Genomic DNA, 19477 nt, shown 5'->3' on the forward strand with positions numbered 1-19477 from the left:
AGTGCAAGTTACTAGTAAATGAAACCCAATGCTGTACAAATTGTACTGTAAAAACAAATCATCAAGGAAACGCAAAACCACCTCATATCCACTGAATGGCTACTATCAAGACAAATACAAAATTACAAGTGTTGGGGAGGATATGGAGAAATTGGAACCCTTGTGCACCGTTGGTGGGAATGTAAAATGGTGCAGCCACTGTGGAAAACAATATGGCAATTCCTCAAAAAATTAGACATAGAATTACCATCTGATCCAGCAATTCCACTTCTGGGTATATACCCGAAAGAAGTGAAAACAGTGACTCAAACAGATTATTTGTACACCCATGTTCATAGCAGCATTTTGTTATTATTCTCAATAACAAAAAGGTGGAAGTAACCCAGGTGTCCATTGACAGATGAATGGATAAGCAAAATACATACAATGGAATATCACTCAACTTTAAAAAGGGAAGAGGGACTTCCCTGGTGGTCCAGCAGTTAAGACTCCCTGCTTCCACTGCAGGCGCTGTGGGTTCGATCCCTGGTTGGGGAACTAAGATCCCACATGCCGCGCAGCACAGCCAAAAAAAAAAAAAAAAGGGAAGAAATTCTGACACATGCTACAATATGGATGAACCTTGAGATCATTGCGCTAAGTGAAATAAGCCAGTCACAAAAGGACAAATATTGTATGATTCTACTTATATGAGTTACCTAGAAGCGCCAAATTCATAGGAAGCAGAACAGTGATTGCCAGGGGCTGGGGGCGAAGAGGGAATGGGGAGTTAGTGTTTAATAGGTACAGAGTTTCAGTTTTGCAAAATGAAAAGAGTAAAAATGGATAGTGGCGATGGTTGCACAATATGAATGTACGGAATACCACTGAACTGAACACCTAAAAATGGTTAAGATGGTAAATTTCATGTGCTTTTTACAATAAAAAAATTGGAAGGAAAAGATAAATAATGGTACTGTGTCAGTAAACACTAACAATTTAAAAAGTAAGCAACTAAATGGGATGTGGTATGCTGAATTGGCTCCTAGAACAGAAAAAAGGTCATGAATGGAAAAATGGGCCAAGTTGCAATAGTCAGTAGCTTACTTAACAGGAGTGTACTGATGTTAATTTCTTAGTTTAGACAAACATACCGTGGCTTCTATACAAGATAACGTTAGGGGGTTAAGGGTATACAGGAACGCTCTGTACTATCTTTGCAAGGTTTCTTGAAATCTAACACTATTCCAAAATAAAAGTTCATTTTAAAATAAAATTTTAAAAAGCAAGTGACAACTAAGAAGAAGTTAGAATCAACTCCTACATAGAAGACAGACAATACAAATGTATTAGAATTGATAAAGGTAAGCAACAAAACATACGAACACCTATATAGCTACGGTAGATATGAAATTGTTTTTCTTGTGCCGTTCACTGTTGCCCAGCTATTGCCTCATCATCCACTACTTGCAAAAAGGCAGGCTGTTGAATTTTATATTGCGGTAATATTTCCTTAATGATCCTGGGTGCATTATTTCACTTAGATCTTAGCATGGACACAGTGTGAACTTCCTTCTGCCAATTCATGATTTTCTATCTTTGATAAGTCGTGACTTAGTGAGCATCCTGGTTGTTTCAAGTCAATTACGAGCCCAGTGCTGTGCTCAGTGGACTCCTAGGCAGCAAACCTCAGCCTGGACAACCCTAGCTCAGTCCACCAGCTTCCAGCTGCAACGTGGGTGCACTGGATACAAGCTTATTTGGGGGGTACTGAGGCATCTGCACAAACATAGTAGGTCCCTTTAGCCACTAGAAGCCCCTGTTGAAGGTGCTGTAGCTTTTAGAGAAAAATGATCATGAAATACTTTTGTCAGTAACCAAGCAGCGGGAAGCAAGTGATGAAAGCATCTTGCTTCATTATAAGTCTATTTAAATACTATACTCAGAACTAAGTGAAAACAAAGCTTTACTCGGAAAGACGACTTGAAACAGCTAAGTTTTACTTTATTTCCCAGCCCAGCTTCTTTTCTGTTAAAGGTCAACTGTGTAAAAACCGATGCGACATTGAGAAGGGTAGAAAATACACTGTCTCTCTTAACAACTCTGCACAAGGGAGAAATGACTAAGGCTATTGTGTCTTCTTCCCTTCCCTTCCCTTCCCTGAAATCAGTAGTCTAAACACTCAAGGGGCTTACAACTGCAGGTGCAAAGAGCTTTGACTCACAGGTGCAGCTTGCATTTCCTTTCTCTGTGACCTTTAAGGTCAACTGGTTAGCTTGCTTTGACCACAAATAGAGCTCTTCTTAATTCCTCTAGTACAACCTTAACTTGATATGAAGCACTTACACAGGAATGGTGTAGACAAGAAGGCAGTTTATTGTATTTTGGGGAGAAAAAAGAAAAAACATGACTCCATTTAGGGGAAAAAACAGCCATTGACACTCAGTAAGCAACACTGCCATCTAGTGGAGTGGTGACACACCATCAAGACTTTCAAGACCAGGCATGAAATGTGAGCGGATTTGCTGGTTTAAATTTTCACCAAAAAAAAAAACACACGCACTTTTGAGAAGCTGGCTTTCAGAGAACCTCAGATTTTGAGAAAGTATTTTTACCTTTGAAATAAATTAATGTATGTGCTTTCTCTGATTTGGGGGCTAAAGAATGAGTTATGTGTTTTTCAAATAGACTCTCAAATTAATTCTGGATTTCAAGGTTATGAAACACTTTGGAGCAGCCTGCCTCTTTGAACATCCGTCACTCTTGCACTCTTGTTCGGCAGTCTAAATAGTAACCCCTGATGATGACAGTTTATAAAGAAGCAAAACTCAACTGTACAAGAACTACATTAAGTTTACTCGTTTCCTCTATTTTTACAATCTAAGGTGCTAAGTATTTGCACTTCACTTATTTGAATTCCTGGAAAAAAGCATTAGAACACACCAATAACACTTTTGCATAAATCACGTAACCCAACTCTTATGACTACACAATAACATTGGAAGATATTGGTGTGAGGACATGGGAATGCTGTTCTCAATGAATAATAACGTCATTCTTCTCAAGGATTTAATTCTCCTTTATACCCAGGTGTTGCAGTAAATGTGCTGATCTGATAACTTCTATGAGCATATGAATGAGAATATTTAATGAAACACCTGGCTGACAAAAGAAATAAAGTTGTGAGAATAACATATTAATAGCCACGATCTCAAATTGGCATCTGTTATTACTGAGACTTTAGATTCTGGGTTAAGTGCTCTGCTCTTTGTAACATCCGTAACGGTTATTGATCTTGCTAATGAGTTCCTCATTGCAACATTTCTGGATATATAGTTGGAGGCACTTGCTGATTCTAGAATGCATGAGTCTGACATGGTTTCCTCAAACCACACTCTTGGCAAACTCTAAACTCAGTTAAGGATTTCGATAAACTCAGTTAAGGATTTTGAAAGAGCCGAGTTCTGGGAAAGATGTATACAAGTACAGAGTAAGAAGCTGAATTAAAACATTTTTAGGTTGCATTTTTGTCAGAAGACAAAACTGAATGTTTCAATGCTGAGAATCTGAGACTGTCCGGAAAAAACAAAATTCTGAATGTAGGACAGAAGCTACCACAAAGTCAGAATCCAGTGTTCCGCACTTCCGAAAACAACGTGAGTTAGGGAGTGAGAGTGGTCCTCGAAGTACTGTATCTGAATGAGGTGGTTGTTCTAAGGGTTCGTCTGGGTTGCCTATGTTCACCACACCTTGCAGTAAGCACCCCACCCCCGTCTCAAGCCTTCCTTCACCGCACATTCAAGTCAACTGCATCCTTCACATACTGCTACTATTCGGGTACCCCTGAAGCCAAAGCAATGAAAGATGCTAGGGAAGCCTTATATTAACTCAAACATGATGCCAAAGTCATCTCCAAAAAAGTTTATTAGCATGATTAAAAACATTTTCTTGAATAATGATAGAATTTCTAAACATGAAAGAGTATCAGTGGCTATATCCTATAACCAATATTTGCAACTGGATGGACAGTTTTATTGCCAGTCTTCATTTTATTAAAAACAATCCATACTTATTGGTTCCATGTGAAGTCATGACTATTGCTTTGCCTGGGAATGAGTCCCTACTGCAATTAAGTATAAAAAATATCTTCCATAATCGGAGTGTGACCTGCATTACTGAGTAAAGAGTTAATAAAAATCCTCAAAGAGTTGGGTTTTTGTTTTTTAAAAACATTCCTTTTACACACTACAAAGAAATAATTAGTATTTTGGCTTTTAAAATTCCTACATGATATTTAGAATGGCAGTCCCCAAAGGTCCTCCCTTCGCATATTTGAGAACGCAGACCCTCTTCCGGAGCATACATTCTTGGGGTGGACTGTGAAAATTTCAAGCTCCACGTGTTTATACTGGTTTGAGAACAAAGACAGCATCATCCAGAACGTAGTAGTCATTATACATGTCACCTTCACACAGGTATGGCAGTCTAGTGAAAGCTTCGATAACAAAACCAGCTTTTCTGAAAACTTCAGGCAGACTATTCACTTGTTCTTCCCAATTCTGTCCCTTGATTTCCAAAATTTCTGATGGTTTATCCCACTTGCCACCTACTAAAACAAATAAAAACATTAAGTTAAATTCTTGAACAAACAAGTCATTTAAAGAGGGAAGAGGGGAAGAACAATATTTGCTAAGGACTTGGTATGTGCCAAGCACTGGGTGCTCTGATGAATCATCTCCCAGGTGACCCAGTGGTAGGACAAAGAGAGGAAGTACAGACTTAGGAGAACTGAAGCACATGCCCCAGCCTACAAGGTTAATGAACACTGGGGCAGAAACATAATCCCTGGTTTAACTGGACCCAAAGCCCACACTACTATTTTCTCTGACAGTTTTGGACATCACCCTCCCTCAGACTGACTAGTGTGTAATGGTTAATAGGTTTGGAAAACTGCTGATTAAACACTGGAATATTGAAGCAGAGAGTAACACGTAAAATTTGAAAGACGGTTTCGGATAAATGCTAGAAAATGCCCCTAGTGTAGTAAAATTATGCAACATATTAACTAGAGAGGTTTATCAGGCTGAAAATAAAAACAGGCTAATGAAGGGTTTTAATTTATAAAAACAGATCATTCAGTATGTTTTTCAAGGGAGGTCAATCCACTCTCTAACTTTCCAGAACAATTTCATAAAAGTTAAGCTCCAGAACCAGAGAGTGGTTAACACACTAGAATGGATGAATCAATTCAGCACTTCTTGGAATAGTGACTGAAGTCTATGTTATTTTAGTCACTTCCAAACCCATGAGCATCAGATGCCCAGATACTGGGGGGCTAGAAAAGGTCTTCAAGTTCACACACATACCAAGCACTGACTACAGACACACACACACACGCACACAATAGTAGATATAAATTTGGGGGTGCTTTTAGAGGCTATGATGATGGAAAAAACACAATAATACTAAAAGTGTTACTAAATTCAGACTGAGAATAACTTTCCGTAAATGACAAAATATAATCAACAGGTGCCAAGAGTACAAACAGTACAATGGGAAGATTTTCACTCTTTTCAGTGGCCCAGCACCCTCTTCCTGGTGGAAGACAGAGCCTGGGGAAGCAGTTTTCCCTGCCTTTCTTGCAGCTAAGGCACTGGCACACGACCTAAGCTCACCTGGAAGGAGGAGCTAGTGACCCAGAGAAGTGGGGACATGAGGCTCGTTCTCTGGGGAGGCGGAGCAGTGGCGTGAGACCAAGCAGCTGGGCAGCGTTGAGCGGTACTACGGACAGGCTTTGGTCCAGCCACAGCATCTAGTGCTTGGCGGCGGCAGTGTGCTCTTTGGATCAGTTTTATAGTATGTTTTGGGGCATGTGTCTTGTGTGTAGACCCCCATACACGATTCTCCGGTCCTTCCAGTGACTCGCTGAGCTACCCCAAATCCTTTCAGTAAATTACCCTTTGCTTAAGTCAGCCCAAGTCATTTTCTGTTGCTTACAAAGAACCTGACTGATGAAGCCCCCAAGGGGCTGGGGATGACAGAGATTCCACACATCTGTTTCACAGCACAATAAAAGGGGTCACACAAACTGGGGCACAACTAGTTAATGGTACACAACTTATTTCTTCATTGTACTCTGATGTAACGTTCACTAATTTTTCTCTTGTCTCTACGTGAAGACACTTCCTTCTGCTTCTCCTCCATTTCCAGAAGTTACTGGCCCAGCACTAAGCACCAATTAGATGCCCCAAGACCAGCGACTGAACTGCTCTAGAAATTTAAAGTACGAATTATCCGTCAAACAATACATCCTGAGAATATGCACCACGTGTAAATCAAAGTCTCAAAACATCTAATACTTTCGAGGATTTGTAAAATCCAAGAAAAATGTGAACATATGAACATTTAGAAATGTGCTCTAGGCTAAAATCTCAACTTTCAATGGTGAAACTGGATTACAAACAATCTTTACACAATTTCAAAAAGTTCCCGATTATGGTTCCTTAATAAGAGTTCCTCTCTTTGGTTCTTCCGTTCTTTAAAAAAAAAAAAGCCAACTCTCTTCAAATACACAATCCCACCAACCACGTCACACATACACACAGAAATGGAGACTGTGAACAGAGGCAAAATCATTCTCGGTCTGGAACTCAATCTGATTCTATTTCATGTCGGTAAGGTTCTTTTATTTTTCCCTCCATTTTATTTAAATCAATTGCTACTTTTCGCCTAATTCATTTATATTTTAAGCCCCTACAGATTAATTTTTAAATGTATAACATTATGGAAATTGTCTAAGGTGATAAATGTTTTTTTCTCAGAGAAACAGGTAATAAAAGAGCTGAGAAAAAAATTCATATTAACACTGAAAATGTCCTTTGCTCTTAGGCAGCTGTAGAGAAGAGCACCTCACCAGACAAAGGGTTGAAACTATTCGTAAAATCACATGTTAGTAATCAACAATTCAGTTCCCATACAGGTGAACTCACTCTGCACTAAACAATACTTGAATATTTTTAAAGAACAGTGCTTCAGAAGAGCTGAATTTCTATAAATTAAAGTATTTGTCTTTTAAAAAAACAGCTGCAACGGCTCCTTCCTTGAAGAATCATCATCTCATAATATATGGATGCCTTTACCTGTTTTTTTCTCTATGAAAGAGTTTCCTACATCACAGTTCTAATAATCTCACCATAGTTCTAATAAATCTAATAATCTCAGATTTGCCCACAAAGTTTGGGTCATAGGGCAGGAAAGGGAGCAAAAGCTTTTAAAATGATTTTTTTCTCATCTGTCAAGAAATACATTAAAATGTTAACAGTGATTTTGGTGGGGGTGATGAAAGGACTATGGGTGATTTTTTTGCTTCTACTTTCAGTTATAGTCTTTTTTTCCCTAATGTGTATATATTACTTTTAATATATTTTAATTAGTATTATTTTAAAGAAGAATTCTTATCTTTTAAAGATATATTTTGAAAGATGTGCAGATAAAATATCTGGAATTTGCCCTAAAATAACACAGGAGTGAAGGAGCAAGTAGGGAGAAGAGGTGAAACAACATTGTGTTGAAGTCAGGTGACGGCAAAGAAGTTACTGTGCTGGTCGACTACTTCTGCATGTGTTCGAAATTTTCCAAAAAGGCTTTTTTTTAGAAAGTGTCAAAAAATTAATTTTCTATGTATTTTCTACCTTGGTCTTCAAAAATAGTAATCTTTTTTTATTCCCTCCACTAAGAAGATAAACTTTCAACCCTTTCAGAGGGTACTGTATTTTTTTAAAAAATCCTACAGAATGTGGGAGTTCTTAAAGAGAAATTTTTCAAGGAGTGGGCTGCGGTGTGACATATCATCCAAACTTCCCTTTTTTCACTAAGATGTTGCTTCACAGCATGGGGGAAGGGGCAGCAGTGTCCTCACAGTCTGTGCTCTCACAGGAAACCACTGCAACTGGTTTTCTCCCTTCTCAGGCAGTAGTCAGAAATGAGCAGAGATAGGAAACTCCAAAGTTGCAAATATTTATTTTACCCTGGAGCACTAGCTCTCCAAGAAAAATGTTAAAAGGCAGCTTCCCTGTTAAAAACTCTATGTGACAGAGGACCTGACACTGGGACACTGCTGGTTAACTTTGTGGCTCGGTAGGCCCACTTCCATTTCAAGTTTCCATACATAATGATCGCTATACCTTGTAAAGCGTTTCTTTACTTCTAAGGTGACTGAGTCTGGGTAGGAGACCTGTGCTTACAGTTATCAGACTTAGGAGTGAGGCTAAGTCCGTCAGCTGAAGAAGTAGGAAGCCTGGTCTTCTCCAAGTGACTTTACCCTCTCATCTGGTTTACATTTATCAGGTTGCTAAAAAGCTCCCAGCTCGTCTTCAATTGTACAAATACTAAAATGAAAACATGGTGAGAACAGATCTGCATCACAGATACCATAATTCTAGTTTTAATTCTTCTGTTCTGGGTCAGGACCTATAACAAAAATGTTAGGTGACAAAAAGCTCGTCTGAAACTTACATCAGACCACTTGGATTACCTTTCAATTTCGTTTACAGTAGCAAAGGACAAAGTCAGACAAATAAGACCACATGGAAACATATAACCAGGCAAAGTCAGACTAAAAACATGCAAAAATTCCAATTTGTCTCAACCAATACTATTTCACATAGAGCCTCTCCCTTGATCCCAAAAGGGTTGAGGGGATGTCTTCCCATTTATAAACACCTGAGCAGCTTTCCAGCTTCACATGCCTGGGATTAGACAGAAGGCCAAAGTAGGGACCCAACCTCTATGACATGAAAGCAGCAGGACGTGGTGGAGAGAGCACTGGATTGGATATCTAATCCCGGCCCTGCTAACACGTTGCTGAGATGTCCACAATTATCTCTAAAATGGGCATATGACACTGCCCATCAATGCAATAATGGTGGCAGCAGAAATAGCTACCTTTTATTAAATACTTACTAAGACTTAGGTAAGTAAATACTCCTTATGCATACATGGCCTCACTTAAACTTCCCCCTAAACTCATGAGGTGTACGATACTATCCCCATTTTGCTAATGAGGAAACAGACCAGAGAACTAGGAACTGGCAGAGCTAGGATCCGAACTAAAGTGTGTGCTCCAGGAGCTACACTCTCATCAAATAGATGAAAGCTACAAGAGACTACAAAGCAATGTACAAGTGCCAGGAAGAAATCCAACTTGCTGGGCTGTGGCACGGCCAACTCATTAGGCCTCTGCTCAGTAATCAAAGACACTGTAGGCTAAGCCAGGGCTACATTTTCCCAGATGTACATCTTGCCTTTTATAATGTTTCCCACTGGGACAACTAGACTCATAAAAGAACAATTGTAAATTGTCATGAATTCCTAGCAATCACAACTGCCACAAGGCCCCCCCGCCCCGCCCAAATCCCTACTGCCCATGTGCTCAATCAGTGGGCGTGACACTTGCATGAAGGGCTTTGATACCTATTACCACGTTGAATACAACACTCCTGTGAGGCCGGGGGTACGGATGAGGAAACGGGTCCTGAGAGAGTAAGTGATCTGCATAGGGAGGTCAGAGGAAAGCTTGTACGTACACCACAAGTGTACATGTGGACCCCGAACTTCTGACTCTGGATCTGCTGTCACCTCCGCTCATGATAATGCAGATTCCCGGGACCTCTCTGGGGCTGCCCTCAAGCACCAGACATCACTGCACAACAGCAGGCTGAGGTTAGGAAACTCGGAGAGTTAGGAAAAGTGAGGAATACCAGTGTCTGCTTTTTTTTTTTAGTCTCAAATTTTTTAAATTGAAGTAAAGTTGATGTACAATGTTATGTAAGTTACAGGTGTACAACCTCACAATTTTTAAAGGTTATACCCCATTTATAGTTATTATAAAATATTGTCACCAGTGTCTACTTTTACAGTCTTGTCTGTGCTGGGAGTGAGGGAAGAAAAAGAAAGCGATGGCTTTCAACGATTCTCCTCCCCAAAATGTCAATAAAACGGAAGCACAAAGGGAGGTGAGAGGCCCACTAAAAAGTCTCACCTGCTTCTTCCTGCAGGTGCCGTGAGCAACTGTACCGTCTCGGTGGTTCAACCACCTTCCCTCGAAGTGGACTACACTCAAAAGGCTGTGACCATGCAGTGCTCTTTCTCCACAGCGGGGTGCCCTGCAGAGCAACCAACAAGCCTGTGGTTTCGCTACGGCGCTCTCCAGCCCGAGAACCTGTGCTTGGATGGGTGCAGAGATGACACAGACAAATTCACACTTGCGAATCTGGCACAAAACCAAGTTTCCCTCACTGTAAACAGGCTGGCTTTCAATGACAGTGCAATCTACATCTGTGGAATAGCCTTTCCCAGTTCAAAGGAACCGAGAGCTAAGCGGACGGGAGGAGGGACTGTGCTGGTGGTAAGAGGTTAGTCAAGACTTTATTCCCGAACACTGCGTTCTGCTCTGCCCCCGAAATGCATCACAATACTTATATGCAGAGATTATGAGGTAAATTTGATAACTTAGTACCCGAGCCAGTGAAGAGTGTGACCTGCACACAAGCTAACATGAAGTCTGGATTCAAGAACTCCTCTGACACCATCTCCCAGCCTCCACAGACACAGAGTCAGGGTTATGTGGGTGCTATATTCTCTCTCCATGTCCAGACTTTACTGGCAAAGGCTGACCAACTATGTCCTCCTTTTGTATGTTACACTGATTGAAATGTGATGATTAACTGACAGCCTTGTCAGTATCTAGTCTGGTATTGCACCATCTAGAACAAAACACTGGAGAAGCGAAAGCAATCAATAAATTGGACCCCGAAAAAAAATATGCATTATGGAGAATAAACACAAATTTTAGGTGAAGCCACTGGGGGATCCCTGACCCTACCCCTTCTGCATAGATAATGAACAGAAAAAAGGTCGGTGTGGCCCTGGCTTCTTGAGATTTACTAAACTCCATGACAATTTCCTCATGCAAGTGAGGACACGGAGCCTAGCTAAATTCTATAAATTAAGAAATTAAGAAATTTCAGAGGAAAAGCTTCACGTGATTCTGGGGGAAGGAAAAGAAGGGCAGCAACTCCGTGCTTTTGTTCAGACCTCTCGCCTTTAAAGAAACTCTGGTATGGGCTTCCCTGGTGGCGCCGCGGTTGAGAATCTGCCTGCTAATGCAGGGGACACGGGTTCGAGCCCTGGTTTGGGAGGATCCCACATGCCGCGGAGCAACTAGGCCCGTGAGCCACAACTACTGAGCCTGCGCGTTTGGAGCCTGTGCTCTGCAACAAGAGAGGCCGCAATAGCGAGAGGTCCACGCACCGCGTTGAAGAGTGGCCCCCGCTTGCCAAAACTAGAGAAAACCTTTGCACAGAAACGAAGACCCAACACAGCAAAAATAAATAATAAAATTAATTAATAAACTCCTACCCCCAACATCTTCTTTAAAAAAAAAAAACTCTGGTATGATGAGCGCTGAGATCATTAAAACGTAAACTCAAATTAACCAGCCTTTTGGTTTTAAAACAGGACTTTGAGGAGCCCAGATGGTCCTGTATTTTAACCCCTGCTTTGGTGCTCTAATGGCCTTTTGATATTCCACTGTCATTTAACCTTAGTTTATTCTCACCTGTAAGGTAAATTATAAACGCGTTAATACACATAAAGCACTTTTAATGGTGTCTGGTTCATAGCAAGTGCTCAATAAACATTAGCTATAGGTATTAAAACAAACACAACAGCTTTGGAGATCTGTATATCTCACTGCATGCATTCGTCTTCTATAAAAAATATTAGAAGAAAAATGGTTTGTAAAGAGATGAAGGTTTCAAACCTGCAAGCTTATGTGAAGAAACATTCTTCTTGAGGAACAGGAATGAAAGTACCACTAAGATAGACATGGCAATTTCCTTTTCTACAGAGCTCCTAATTTCACACTTGAAACTTTTTAAGTTTTACAGATATGGTTGATTTGTTAGTTTCACAAGAAAAATGTATGTTGTATAAACTGAGTTCACACGATAAGCATCTATGGGATATTTAGTTGAAAAGTACAAGTTATTCAGATAACAATTATAAATCTAAATGGATTTTTGTATTTCAAATACTCAGGTACTTGAAGACATGGTGTGTTACTTCATCACTACCTAGGGCACAGGACACTTCCTGCAAGGAGGGAGAAGTTCAGAATGTGCAAATGGATTCAATAAATCCACTTCCAGAACTTTATTAGAAATAAGGGGCACATATAACAATGCCTGTCTTTTAAGCATGCAGTGAGCACTAAAGTCTCAATGTACGGCCTTCTCAGGTTCTTAGAGAACTGCACTGTTCAGCTATGTGTACTAAACAGTTCAAGGTTATAAATACACATGGGAAAGTATCTTAACTCCATAAACAGACTCTTGGTGACACTTGTACATCATATCTACTAAAAGAAACTTTAAACGCCCTTGAACAAACTCTTAATGTTTATCTAACTTTCAGCAAAACTTTATATAAAAAGTGATTCTTAGCATTATGACAAGTAATTAATTGAATTTTTAAAAATTTTAAGTTTTAAAAATGAATAACGTGTTGGGCATAATACATTTAAAGAACTAATGAACTGGCTTTAACTATATCATATACTTGAGTACTTTCTGAATCAAGAGACCCTGAATAAATTTTTATATGAATAGCCAAATAGAATAAGTTCATGTTTCACCTCTAACATGTAGTTTCGATTATACTTTATACATATATTTGCAATAATATGCTTCAATAGTGACTGTGGTTCTTTCTGTATCTGTCATTAACAAAGACACGAAGGCTCTCAGCAAGGAACTGCAGAGTCTCCTGACGGCCCTCTTATCACTGCTCTCTATCTACGTCACTGGTGTATTCGTGTACTTCATCGTCCTCACCAAAGTAAGTCAAATTTCTTGCATTAGATGTCCCTATGGCCTTGAATATTATCATAAGGGAATAATTTCCATCTCTCCACATGTTGGGAGCCTCGCAAGTAGCTCATCTAATTAATACCTTCCTTTGCATTTGCAGGAAATACCACCTGCAGAAGAGGTCTGTAGAAGAAAGCAAAAATTTTCATCACTGAAATTATTAACCAGAGTACACAATTTACAGGGTTTTCTTTTTAAAACCCAGTAATATGGGAATAAGAGACCCTTCTTTATAACCATCATACACATGCTACTTTCCGCTGGTGGGGGAGGTATGAAAGGGCTAAGAACAATCTTTAAGAGCAAAAAAAAGTTAAAAGAGATTAGAAACTGCCTTTAAATATCTTTAAAAGGCCTAAAGATTTTGAGAAAGACTATCTTCTGGTTATTCACATGCTACAAGAGGGGGGATGTATATGTTATATTAGGATTACTATAAATCCTACAATCAGTTTGAGATATTTTATTAATAAAGCATCTCAGAAATGACATGAAAATTATTAACTCTTACTGCATTACCATTTAAATATTAAGTTAGTTTAACCTTATTATGGTATGAGATCTCCGCCACAACTGTTTTGAGTACATAAAGTGTCTTATAAGATTCTCCTTTTCTTCTTGACAGTCAAAATCTAACACTCTAAGAAAGAAAGAAACAGAAGATTCACAAAAGGTACAGACCAATGCTTGTAAAATATCTTTCGAATTGTGGTTGTAACTACTTCAAATCCAAAATAATTTAAGAAACTCCGAACATCATCAAAGAACAACTTGCAACCACAGATACTGTTTCCTATTGTTGAGAAAAATGATAATGGTAACATATGTGGTAAATTGACAGTTCTCAATCATAAATTCTACTTACTATACTCAAAATACAAGAGTTAACTAGGTATAGATGTGTTGGGCGGGATAGTTTCTGAGACTGGTGGCAATAAAGAAAGAAAAGGCTGAGATGATGTGCAATAATCATTGCTTTTATTCCTGAGAGAGATACATTTTTTTCTTATTTGTATTTATAGAAAAAGAGTGCTCGGCGTATTTTTCAGGAAATTGCTCAAGAACTATATACGAAGAGACACATGGAAACAAACCAACAACCTGTAAGTGTAAAATATCAAAAAAGATATAAAGCATGTTTAACTAAAAACAACTAAGCTGCCAACAACCTATCGATAACCAAGTCTTCCTTTACAAATGTCTGAAAGAGGATTTTCACAAAATGCATTTTTATATAGAACTTGCTTTGATAAATACATAACAAAGGTCATCTGATACAATATTCAATAGACACCAGGCTGGCATCTTAGTGACATGAAATCTTTCAGAAACACATTGGATACAGGCAATGTTTTCAGTACAGACAAGGATGCTTTTGTGGGTTGAAAACTACTTTGTACTGTATCTTGCATGCGGTAGTAAGCATTAAGTAGATCTTGCAAACATTTGTGGATCAAATTGTATAGAAAACTTACTTGTTCACATTAAAAAAGATACAGCTAATAAAAATATGAAATGAGGGTTTTTTTTAGTCTTTGGGGTTGCAGTCATAGGAAGAATACATCTATACTGACTACAATACATTCTGATAGTGTTTCTTTAAAGTCCTACATAAACAGGTTTTTCAAACAAGACATTGTTTTAGAGCCAGCAGAGCAGATGGTTTCCATGATGCATGATCAAACTGCTCAGATTTAAATTAAAATGTATACAAAATAATGAACTTATATACTAGTAAAGATATTTTCTTCTTAAATAGCAGCCATGAGGTCAAATGAAACAGAATTCTGATATGAGGTGTGGGGGGTTTTTGGCTTTGTTTTGTTTATTTATTTATTTATTTATTTTTGGCTGCATGGGGTCTTTGCTGCTGCGTGCGGGCTTTCTCTTGCTGCGGCGAGCAGGGGCTACTCTTCGTGGCGATGCACGGGCTTCTCATTGGGTGGCTTCTCTTGTTGCGGACCACGGGCTCTAGGCACACAGGCTTCAGTAGTTGCGGCACGCAGGCTCAGTATTTGTGGTTCGTGGGCTCTAGAGTGCAGGCTCAGTAGTTACGGCACACGGGCTTAGTTGCTCGGCGACATGTGGGATCTCCCCAGACCAAGGCTCGAACCCGTGTCCCCTGCATTGGCAGGCGGATTCTTGACCACTGCGCCACCAGGGAAGCCCCCTGAAGTGTGTTTTTTAAAATCCAATTTCTGAAAAGGATTTTCATCCAGGAAAGAATATCATCTACGTGGTCACTTCATCCTTCAGTGTATACACAAATACATAAAGAAGTGGCCTAATTACCTAAGATGTCACTCTGAATAATTATAAATGCCTGTTCACACTCTTTTCTTATTGATGCTGGGGCATCTTTTTCAGCAAAGAGACCAAGTTAAATGGCCTGAAGACAGGTCTGGAAGTAGGAATTTTAAAGCTCTAAGCCAGGGCTTTGACAATGGCATCTGAACAAGAAAATTATTCTTCAGTTCCCACATCTTACTCCAAATAAAGGGAAAATGGTAACTGGACCTTTAAGGTTACTGGAAGGGTATTTAGGACCGAGAATGCAAGATGGCGCTGTAGTTTATATGTTGCTTGTAGTGTGGCGTTACTGGTTACATAACTTAAAATATGGCTTATTATTTACTATTGCAGCAGGAGAAAGACAACACTTATGAAAATGGAAGAGCACCTTCTAACTATGAAAGACCATAGAAATCTTCTGATTTTCCATTAAGTCACTGAAAATCCAACTCCAGAAGTTATGCAAGTGTCAATGGACATACACTGATCGGGGTTTTTTTCAAAACAATTTAAAGTAAACGGAAAAGTCAACTGGCTACAAGAAGAATGTCAGAGTATAAGGAAACTATTACTAAGAGTAATTATCACAATACTAGAGCCCAACAAAATGCAACTGAAAAATACTTTCCTAATTTGCTAGGAGAATTCTAAGCAGTCAAACATCTTCCAAAACTTTCAATCACAGCATATATCCTATATTTGCTTCATTCAGCATATGAGGTGCACCTGATGACCGTTGCCCTGAAGAAGATCTGAAGCCACACCATGTGCCTCAGTCTTGCATGGAAGAACTGTCTTTACGGTGTGTAGAAGTGATGGGCCAATTAGACTAAGTTGGCAGGGAAGGAGGATGGAGGGAGGAAGGAGAGTGGCAAACCTTGAGTTAGAAAAAGTCACCCTGAAAAGTATTTTGTAGCAAAAATTATTCCCTCTGGTACTGCAATGGGGCAATGGTATAGTGCACATGCAAAATAACTTACATCATGCTACCAACAAAAAGTGAGACCAGAATAGAACATAGAGTAAGAATACAATAGCTTATACACAGAAAATCCAAAGCAGAAAGTTCAACCAGAAAAAACCTCAGAACAAACAAGCCACATCCGACTCTAGATGTCAGTCTCGCGCCAAACAGCACCAGGGAAGGATTCGGCAATGCACTGTTCCTGACAATGCCCTTGCAATACTGATTTTTTTTTTTCTCTTTTAATAAGTCATTGTATTACACACACACACACACACACACACACAAATATACATATGTGCACATACATACACACTTATACAAACCTACACTTTATACATAGCTGGGATCATACTAAGTATATAGTTTTGTATTGTCCATTGCAATGTTGATTTTTAACCAACTTAGGAGGGAAATGTTAGGTAAGGGACTGGGTATACAGCAAGGATGTTTATGGCACATCATTACCATCTCACTAAGAAAACATGAATTGTTCGCTGAAAGTTACTTCTGTGTAAAAAAAAATCTATTTAAAGTACCTACAAGTATATGTTCATTACTAAACATGAATTACAACCTATTATGTTTATTTCATTAAAGTGCTTCTCTTAAGCTGGTATAAAATGAGATGTATTCTTATTTTTAAAACCCAGATCAAAGTTTAGAATATTTTAAGATCCCTTGAAAGCGTTTTGTACTAATGGTTTAAATCAGTAATCTCTAACCTTTCTAATCACATGTGCCAGGAAAAATGGAAAGGGGAGAGAGGGGAGCACATAACCTCATTTTATTTGTGTGTAGGATGTATATACGTGTGAGTACATGTGTGTGATTTATATAGTGTATGCATATACACTTCTGTGTGTATATGTGTATACACAAAAATAGAAATTAAACAATGGGCATTAAAAGTAATATAAATAAAAATGTTAATATTTTCTTCCTATATCCCAAAATAAATTGTCTCGTGTACTCCCTCCACTTTGAAACCACTGGCCTGGCTGAAATAAATGAACTTCCAAACCACTAACCACAAACACCATCTAGATGAATAGAAGAAGTGTTGGATTCGATCATTTCCTTTTCGTTTCTGAGAATCATCACTTGGTACTTTCAGGGCTGAAAATATACTGTTCTTTGTGTAACTAACAAGGAAGCAAAATCCCTAAGACAAATTCATATTTGATTCAGATTAAAGCCTTGCCAATACAACCAAAGACTGTGTTTCAAAGACTGATTTTTAAGCTAAAATTTGGAATACACTTTTCCAAGTAGTTATATTCCCTGAGGTCACATATGAGCGCCTGATGTATATATTATATTCATTCTTTTATCCACCCATGTAGCCAACAATATTTATTGAGTGCTATACTATTATGCAACCAAAGGCCTCTTTTGCATGCTATCCTTGGGTCTCACTGAACTTGTCCTCGCCTGTGAACCCCACCTTGTTCTCATCTTCATGCTTTTGCACATGCCATTCCCTCTGCCTGGTAAAATGCTCCACAGATACAAACAGGTCAAATGTCACCTACATGAAAACTTCCCTAGCAGTTAATGGATCTTTCCTTCTCTAAACCGATAGTACTTTGTCATGTTTCTTATCAGACTATCCTGCCATTGTCTGTTTACATCTTCTGAACTATTCTGTAAGTATTTTAAAACTAGAAGCACATGTCTCATTTCTTCTTATTTCTACTGCCTAGCACTGCCTGGTACATAGTAGGCTCTTAAATGCCTTTATATGAATGCAATTGAACGATGTTTCTATAGAAAAATATTTTTTCAGCATTTCAACTAAGATATGAAGCACACTTCACTCTCTAGCCATTGATCCTCACCCCTCTTCATAAGGACTGTTCACTGGATCCCTAACATTAATTTTCCTGCTATCTGAGCAACCAGAATTTTCACTGGAAAGGATTAAGCTATAGCTTTCTGTTTAGATTTGTATTTCCCAAGACAATGAAAAGAAAATAATATTAAAACAACTTGAAGACGAAAATGGACAGACATGGTTCTAGTGTCTATACACCCTACCCTCTAGACAAGAGCACTTAAACCCACATACCAAAAGGTGTAAACGAGATTTTCAGAATAAGTCATTTCTTTCTCTCTACTATATAAGACCTGAGAGAGCCTGAAGCCCTGGGCTAATAGGCATATAGTTAAGTGTCTGTGGAGTCAAGTCACATAAACCGATGAAAAAGGTACAGATTCTGAGACCAAGTTAAAATGCAAAAACATTGACAAATACTTCAAAGTGAAGAACTGTGAACAAACCTGATCAATGAAGCTACAAATAAAAGCAAAGTAACGGAATAGGATGGAATGAAAATATCTAACGTGTATCAAATACCAATACTGAGATAGACAAGGTTGGGCACTATCCTTTAAATTACGTTATTTAATCTTCACAACAAACCTCAAGGTAGGTATTAGCCCCATTTTTACAGATGAAACACTAAGCTTAATGAGAGGCTCAGGTAATAAGGGCTGACCCCTGTTTCAAAACAGGTCAGCCCTCAAAGCCCATGCTCTTTCAACAAAGCAGTCTAGCCAGAGTCTAGCTTATTTCTATTTAGACTGATGGGAACTTTAAGACTTAACATGTCTAATTTAATCTGAACAATGACCCTGAAAGAAAGTGAGAAAGTTGCCAGTGGCCACCTCTCAAAACCCACAGGCTTAGCTGGTTTCACAGGAGAATTCTACCAAATTTCCAAAAGCGGATAACCATAATGCTATTTAAACTGTTCCAGAGCATTAGAAAGAACTTAGAAATTATTTTTTACAAAACCAGCAGAACATTGATACCAAAACATGACAAAGATAACATCCTCCAAATAAAAGATCAGATCAGACCAACTATCATTTTTCAATAATATTAATGCTAATATTTTTATTTAGAGTTTTTGTAAATACAATCTAGTGGTGCATACAAGACTATTCTGCCTAAGCCCAGAGATGCAAGAGTGGATATGTATTAGAAAAGTACTATTAATTTAATAAGCCAATGGAGAAAAAACCCTATCTCTATAGATGTTGAAAACACAGGTGGCAAATTCAACATTGATTCCTGATTTTTTTAAGCTCTTAATAAAATAGGATTTTTTAAAAATATGTATCTCAAGCCAAACAGCAATCTCAAGCCAAAAGACAGAATCATATTTAAAGTATTTTTTCATTAAGGTAAAAAACAAAGCAAAAATTTCCACCATTTTTTTCTTTAACATTTTCTGGAAATAACTACAAATTCACTTGTACCAAAAAAAAAAAAAAAAAAAGTCTAAAAAAGAAAAGGAAATATAAA

The 19477-nt window shown here is 38.5% G+C and overlaps 2 protein-coding genes across 4 annotated transcripts in view; one reads left to right on the plus strand and one right to left on the minus strand.

Annotated features, from left to right (window-relative positions):
• Nucleotides 1-2335: 2335 nt before the first annotated feature.
• Nucleotides 2336-19477, minus strand: part of METTL9 (methyltransferase 9, His-X-His N1(pi)-histidine) — a 48001-nt gene continuing 30859 nt past the window's right edge. For 2 of the 3 annotated variants that reach the window (XM_024744263.1, XM_024744260.1), the window contains exon 5: nt 2336-4588. In XM_024744263.1, coding sequence (XP_024600031.1) covers nt 4383-4588 — 206 coding nt within the window. In that variant the 3' untranslated portion in view covers nt 2336-4382. The remainder of the gene's footprint in view (nt 4589-19477) is intronic. The other variant, XM_024744262.1, reaches the window with a different exon arrangement.
• On the plus strand, nt 6515-17381 carry IGSF6 (immunoglobulin superfamily member 6). Its single transcript, XM_024744264.1, has 6 exons — nt 6515-6653; nt 10035-10391; nt 12770-12876; nt 13534-13581; nt 13931-14011; nt 15552-17381. Exons 1-6 carry the CDS (start codon nt 6587-6589, stop codon nt 15609-15611), a joined length of 720 nt encoding a protein of 239 aa, XP_024600032.1. The 5' UTR covers nt 6515-6586; the 3' UTR covers nt 15612-17381.

The sequence above is a fragment of the Neophocaena asiaeorientalis genome, unplaced genomic scaffold, assembly GCF_003031525.2.
Source record: "Neophocaena asiaeorientalis asiaeorientalis breed wild unplaced genomic scaffold, Neophocaena_asiaeorientalis_V1.1 scaffold91, whole genome shotgun sequence".
NCBI lineage: Eukaryota > Metazoa > Chordata > Mammalia > Artiodactyla > Phocoenidae > Neophocaena > Neophocaena asiaeorientalis.

Coding starts and splice junctions, on each gene's coding strand:
- IGSF6 (XM_024744264.1), top strand. CDS start 6,587: ATGGAGACTGTGAACAGAGGCAAAATCATTCTCGGTCTGGAACTCAAT. Junction 10,392..12,769: donor GACTGTGCTGGTGGTAAGAG/GTTAGTCAAGAC, acceptor TCATTAACAAAG/ACACGAAGGCTCTCAGCAAG. Junction 13,582..13,930: donor AAACAGAAGATTCACAAAAG/GTACAGACCAAT, acceptor TTGTATTTATAG/AAAAAGAGTGCTCGGCGTAT.